Raw genomic sequence first — 7,552 nt, 5'->3', positions numbered from 1 at the left:
ACGGTTTGTTGTGGAAGTATCATCCTGTAATGACATTGCATCAATGAGGTGGAATTATTATCTATGTACAAACAGTTGAATTTGCTGCTTTTACTTTTTTATTTCTTCTTTTAATCTGTCATTTTCTATATATATGTTTTTTTTAAATTACTTAATGGTGCAATACAAAACACATGCAAGTTGCCTTTCGGTCATTTTAGAAATACACTGTTCAAAATGTTCTTGTGTGTAAAAATGTAACGCTTACAACACATTGAATGTTGGTTTCTGTTATAATGATGAACGTTTTGTCATTGTAAATGAATATTAAAAAGCCGAATGCTGAAGACCTGGTGACAAGTTTTAATCTTATGCAAAGCAAAAGAGGCCCTTCTTCGTTAATCTGTTATGTTTGTCTTGTATTTCAAAACACCTTTTGTCTGGTGCATATGCCACGACTCATAAAAACTATTTATTAATTTAGTGTTGTCCGACGAATTTGTGTCCCCGATTTTTTCAATTTAAATTTTCGATCTTTCTTGCTGTGTGGAAAAAAATCTCAAACAAGAAAAATGTTTGCGAAGTTTTTATAATCAATATTGATCATGAACAATGTAAATTGCTTTTTTTTTTTAAAGGCGATTCATTTATCAAAGACAAACTATGAATCGCATAACTGAGCTTTGATTTAGGGACGACATCAACAGATCAATGTAGGATAAAAAAAAAACTGAATTCAAATAGTTTGGGGGTGGGGTAGAAATTGCTGCAAATTTTGTTTATTTGACATCGATTTTACATAACTGTACTGGTCAATCAATGTTTTCCAAATTAAGTTAAAAGGGGGGTGGGGTAAGTGAAAACACTATGTGAATTAAGTTTGTTTATCCTACATTGAACTTTTGATGTTGTCCCTTATTGTCCTATAAATTTTTATCCGTAACTTAATTCAGGCAAATTTTGTACCTTTCTTGCGCTGTTGAAAATAAGGACAGAGGGACATCAAATATAAATACTGTTGGTATTAAATCACACTGATAGCAGTTAGAAAATTTTAGATAAGTGAAAATAAGTTGAAATATGGTAGAAATTTTCAAATAAGAATTACTCCTAAACACACATTAAAAGGAGGCCCACTATAAAAGCGCTTGCGACCTAACCGCCAGGCGTCGCTTCATGATGATGTCTTTCGTTACTAGTATTACAATTGATAAATCTTCACTTATCAATCAGAGCATGGAAGTATTATATTGACTAGTTTTATAAATTGACCATTTTTATACCATATTATAGGCATCCGTTCGAGCTATCCGTTAAGCCTCGGTCATACCTTACCGGATAGCTCGAAAGGACGCCTAACGGATAATTTTTTTTTCAATCCGTTCATGTCCGTTAGACGTCCGTTCTTATCCGTTAGACGTCTGTCCATTTCCGTTGCATGTCCGTTAAGCGTACGCTTTATCCGTCGACGTCCGTTCTGTTCGGTGGAAAATTTTGAGCATGTTCAAAACTTTGAACGGACGTCCAACGGATAAAATGTCCGTTGAACTTCCGTAAGGCGTCCGTTTTGTACGGTACTCGTCCGTTTCGTTTCCGTTTTGTATCCGTTACGTGTCCGTTATATCTTCGTTTGAGGTCTGGAAGATAAATTCACCAACGGACTTCTACCGGACGTTTAACGGATGAAACGGATGTTGAACGGATGAGAAACGGACTTCTACCGGACGTATAACGGATAAAACGGATAATGAACGGATCTGAAACGTATAAATGTCAATTGAAAATTTCGCGTCAGAAATGCCAATTATTGGTATGTCAGATTTCTTAAGGTTCATGAATTCTTATTATTAATAATCGATCTTAGAGTACAGACATGTCTTCACAATCAAGCAGTTCTTATTCAGGCCAGACACTGCCTTTGGCGGAATTTTGAAGAACAAACCAAAACCAGTTTCACAGAAACATTTTGAATATATATGCGATTTACATGTATTATTATATTGTCACCTTAACTCGAATAATTCAAGCCCTTTCCGTGTCCAATTTTCTCCCACACGAGGGCTTGAACTCCTTGTGATCATTGGCCGCGTCGCCTGCTCTCTATGAGAGAGAGCCAATCAGCGGCGATCAGGATATGAGTCTGCGCAACTCTCTTGAAATTGTCTTACCAAACACGTGTGTTCAATTAACACAAATCCGATAATAATTAATTAACATCAATTAACATCAGTTTACATCATTTATCATCAATTCACATCCGGAACTCCTCCTTCTTTAGCTGCCAATTTAAATCAAAATTCCCATATTGCAAAGCGGTGTGAATTTTCCGGTTGACGGTCTTGATCGAGGAAGACGTTCAGGCGTTAGTGTAGCCTTCATAGATCAGCGGAATATAACGACTGAATTATTCGGGTTAATTGTCACCTTTGATTTTTCCGTATATCTTGTTCATCCGTTTTATCCGGTACGCTTCCGTAATGTGTCCATTTTATGCGGTACTCGTCCGTTGGATGTACGTTCGACCACCGTTCTGTCCGGTACGTGTCCGTTTCTCGTACGTTGCATATCCAGTGTGTGTCCGTTATGCATCCGTTACACGTCCGTTTTATTCGGTCAGTACATCAACAGACTCCCAACGGATCACAATTTTGTCAACGGACTCCCAACGGATCACAATTTTGTCAACGGACAACTTTTATTTTCATCTGTTAGGCGTCCGTTCGTGCTATCCGGTAAGGTGTGACCGAGACTTTAAGGTTTGACCGAGGCTTAATGAAATAAAGTTTGTTTGTCAAAAATAAATAATCAGCCATATTTACAGTCTATTTTGTTTAAAAGAAAAAGTAAAACGTCAAAATGACAGCTGTTTTAAAAAAAGATGCAAAGCTCTGACGTTTTGTACGAAAGTAGGTTGAAATAATAGAAAAACGACGTCGAGTAACTTTACCATTACTAAACCGATCACCGTGCGTAACGTCATACATAAGAAACTCCCTGTATCAAGTGAGGAATATGAAATTTTTTATCCAGTCATTTCATCTGTTTAAGCTTTATTTTGCAATTAGATTACAGACCATCTGTTCTTAATTTTCCTCTGTTTTCAGTATATTGGTTATTTTACTTTTTACCAATACAAATAGATTTTCTTTGGAGTGCGAGTTTTTTCTCTTCTCACGAGGAACTGGATAGACAAACAACTTACCAGTAATTGTTTCACAGTCAGACTGGAATATAAAAATTCTTCAAATGTAGCAAATTGGGTAACTAATTATGAATAAAAAGATCAGTGTTTCATTGAAAGTATTATAATATATTAATTTCTTTTTTTTATCGAATATACTTTTTATACTTCTTTTTGCTACTTCTATTTCGTTTGCTGGAACACTTGCTTTAAAAAAAGTGAGCTAACTTTCACTCTTTATACTAGTACATAGATTGCGATTAATTTCAATTTTGGTATTTACGCAAGAGGTTTTGGTAGGCATAAAACCATGTTCAATCCACCATTATTTTCGTAAAATGTGTTTTTGCTTAATCAAATTATGAATATTAAAACAGCTGCATTTATTAAAAGTGTACACCAAAATTTCGAGTTCGAACAAATTTATACGTCATAAACAATGCAAATTCAACATAAGACGTGACGTTATTCTCATTTTCGGAAAGAACCTTTAAATTGTCAAAGTCCTTTAGATTCCGAAAATCAAAATTCAACATTTATCGGGTGCCACATGTAGAGCAGGATCTGCTTGCCCTTCCGGAGCACTCGAGATCACCCCTAGTTTTTGGTGGGGTTCGTGTTGTTTATTCTTTAGTTTTCTATGTTTTTAGCCATGGCGTTGTCAGTTTGTTTCGATTTATGAGTTTAACTGTCCCTTTGGTATATTTCGTCCTTCGTTGATAGCGACTGGTGGATGACACAAAAACCTGATGACCATAATGTTTTACTCAATTCAGCCTGTTGGGACAATTAATAACAATACGAAAAATATACCTTAAAATATACGAATTTTCCGTATTTCAGTTTGAAAAAAAACCCAGAATATTTGAAAGCTAATTTTATTTATTATCGTTCATTTCAAATTAAGCGTTCTCTAGCGAACAACCTGCTTATGTGATTTTATTTTTTAGTTCTGGTCATCCGTTTTAGGATATATATATATGTAAACATTAACTCCGAGAACACATGTCCCTTTTCAATAATAATATCACTGAGTTCCGCCACAAATGTTTGCCAAGTATTATTATAATACTAAACGTATATCAAGATAAACTTTAGATCAACAAAGGAGTGCAATATAAAAAATATCGATGTTTTTTTTTATTGTCAGGCAAATTGTAACCAATGTTTAGGTTGCATATATTCAGGGCTTTCAAAATTTATAATAATTGATTTTAACATGTATGCAGTTATCTATAATACATATCATACTTTTGTTTTTAGTAGTCAATACAATTTTACACTGTAGTTTGATTTTACAGAACATTGCTTTAGATGTTTTATAAACTTGTAAAAGGGACAATCTAGTAGCGTGCTGATGGAAGTGTATTTATATCTATCATTTTCAGTTATAATATATGCTAGTGTATTATATAATTCTAAGGGTGAGTACTTTAGTAAAACTTAACATCAAAACTAACAGACTTTATGATGGTATTTACATATAAGCCATATATGGTCTCCAAATTTATAAAACCTTCTACAATTTTAATAAAAGGCTAAAAAAGTAGATTTATTTATTGGAATGCAATTTTATGTTATTTAATTTCAACACAGCTACCTAAAAATTTGAATTTTGAACATTCATACAGTTTCCAAGGAACAATCGGCATTGCAGTCGATTTTTTTTTCATATTATCACAGTTAAGCACTTTCTTGTTTTGCCTATTATGCACTAAAGTTAAATTAGGTGCTGCTTGTGTCAAAATAGTCAATTGCAAACTTAACTTATGCATGAGAAATTTGGGTTTACAATTTTATTATAACGAAATTATAACAAAGGAGAAGATATAATAAGTGCAATCATTTGGCTCCTGAAATGTACAAATATTGAAATTATTCATACCGCTCAAAACTATGTTATTTTCATTGATTTATGAAAATGATCATATAATATGGACATTTCCAGTTCATATATATGGCAGTTGAAATGTCTCTTTGACGCCATAATCATATTGAACTTGACATGTATGACCAGCCGTTTTACACATTATTCTTTTTTGAAATTCGTTTTGTGCCAAGATCTTTGTCCGTATTTTCATCTTTCAATTTGTATAAAAAATCTTTGAACACAATATCTCCCCTTAGAGGCCATATACTGTTTAATGTATCTCAAAATGAGACTTTTTCGAAGTTCCGCCAGTTTAGCTTAAAATAAACGTTTTTCAACTGTACAATTAATTGGTATTGAACATTTCTACAAAAACGTAGAAAAATAACTCTTTATATATTTTGAAAATACTATTTATAGATTTTGTGCATTTGAAGTCTTGATACTGTAAACTTAAATTTTTTGCATTTAAAACACTGCTAATATCAAAAGATTGGCAGCTTTGTGTTTATTGTTCTGACTGGACTTAGAGTTCAAGTATGCAGATGAGTCGTGACAACAGAGTGTGTTCGAATAAATAATTTATTTTTACTGAAAGTACTTGACGACAGACTTTCAAAAAAAAAAATACATCGATCAAATCTACTATTGATATAATTATGAAAACAATAATGTGACCATATTTAAGTAACCAAATTAAGAACTTATTTTTGTCATGATATTTTAGCATATTATGAATTGATCGTTTAATTTGATATTTGAAAGAATTTCCTTGGGGATTAGATATGTCGTATATTAATTAAAAAACATAGGAAAGAAATTTGTACACGTATTGTTTTTTTTTTTGGTATAGTGTTCCCTGTGTAATTGAACTATGTGGACTTGTATCTACCTGTAAGTAAATAGCCAAAAAATAATCTTAAAAATAGACTTATCTCAAAGACAAAAATGTCTTTAATTTCACCGCTATATGATATTATGTCATTTACAATGTAAGGATACCTCAATTTCATGAATGCTTTCATTTCATATAACCTAGTGGTCGTGCGAGTAAAAAAACTAACGAAAGTAGAAGGTATGCTTTACATTTTGATATGTTCCTTGATATTGACACAAATTGATGAATTCAAATCTACACTTTTGTGAATATGACGAAACCATAAACCACTGTCATACAAATGGAAAGTTTAACCGAGTGTATAACCAAGTTTGAACCACCATTTGTTTCGGGTAAGGCTTTTACAAAAACATCGGTTAACTATTGTTGCCTCATTTTAAGTCAATGGGTGAATGCATACGACTTTAATAGTTTGTTTGAAGATGAATTGATTCAAAAATACGTTTAATTTTGAATATCTTAGTAAATATGTAGGAAACCATTTAATGTATTTCATATCAAAGCATAATTTGTATTATTGTCTTGTCCATTTCAGGTGAGGATATTCATAATAGTACTCCAAATAAACCAACATATATCATATTGTCCAATCTAGGTATCACTCTAACACATGGATTTATAAGCTTTAAAGTGAAAGCTCGAAGTGACGTACATTTTGCACTTATTTCTGGAAACACTGAATATGAACAACTGTATGAGATAGTTATCGGTGGTTGGACAAATAAACAATCAGTAATTAGGACAGTCAAACAAGGTAAACCTGTCAGTTTAAAAAAGGGTACTTTTCTAGACGAGAGAAAATTTAAAGCTTTCTGGATTAGTTGGAATGACACCACTATAAATGTTGGCCATGGTTTGGAGGTTGCAAGTGGGAAAATATTTCTTGAATGGACCAATCCGAATGGATTAAGGCCAATCCTTAATGCCGGATTTTACACTGCTTTTGGCTCAACAGGGTAGTGGATATTTTATAAACAAGGTATGTAATTTAAAGAAACCCAAACAAAAACCTAATCAATAATACACCAACAAACAAGTGAAATACTGTAATTTGAGTCTTTCCTACACACATCTGCTTCCACCATTTTTTGTTTTTGTTTTGCCGTCTGCTGTTCCATTATTGGTTATATTTAAAAAAAAAACGTAGAGAAAAAGTTCGATGTCAACTATTGTCATTCGTAATAAACTATAACTAATGACGAAAAGTTATCTTTGTGTATGCAAAATGAAATACTGAGAATGTACTTTTATTCGTTGGTACCAATTTTCGTGGATTGCTACAAAAGCTGTTGGGTTCCGATATTCGTGGAATTCATTTTTTTTCAAAGAAAAAATCAAACGTAGAATTTGAAACCTTTAAAAATGATGTTCTGATAAATGATTAACTGCTGTTTTATATTAATGTATGTGACATTGCAAAATAAGATGTTCATTTACATTTTCTTGTTTGTCTTTTTTTTTTAATGAAAACATTCATTAGATATTGAATAAAATTATTGCTTTCGGATATCGTCTTTTATTAATGCCAACATTCATTAAATATTTAATAGCTTAATTGCTTTTGGATATATAGGCTATGCTTACAAATTTTCACGATTGTATGATATTGCAAAGGAAAACTTTT

General features: G+C 32.5%; 1 protein-coding gene across 1 annotated transcript; it reads left to right on the top strand.

Moving 5' to 3' along the window:
* The first annotated feature begins 6,208 nt into the window (after nt 1–6,208).
* LOC139525151 (C3 and PZP-like alpha-2-macroglobulin domain-containing protein 8) lies at nt 6,209–6,888 on the top strand. The gene is made up of 2 exons (XM_071320337.1): nt 6,209–6,260; nt 6,464–6,888. The coding sequence occupies exons 1-2, from the start codon at nt 6,209–6,211 to the stop codon at nt 6,886–6,888; spliced, it is 477 nt and encodes a 158-aa protein (XP_071176438.1).
* Nucleotides 6,889–7,552: the final 664 nt, after the last annotated feature.

This window comes from Mytilus edulis, chromosome 5 (assembly GCF_963676685.1).
Source record: "Mytilus edulis chromosome 5, xbMytEdul2.2, whole genome shotgun sequence".
Classification (NCBI taxonomy): Eukaryota; Metazoa; Mollusca; class Bivalvia; order Mytilida; family Mytilidae; genus Mytilus; species Mytilus edulis.
This window is presented reverse-complemented; position numbering and strand designations above follow the sequence as displayed.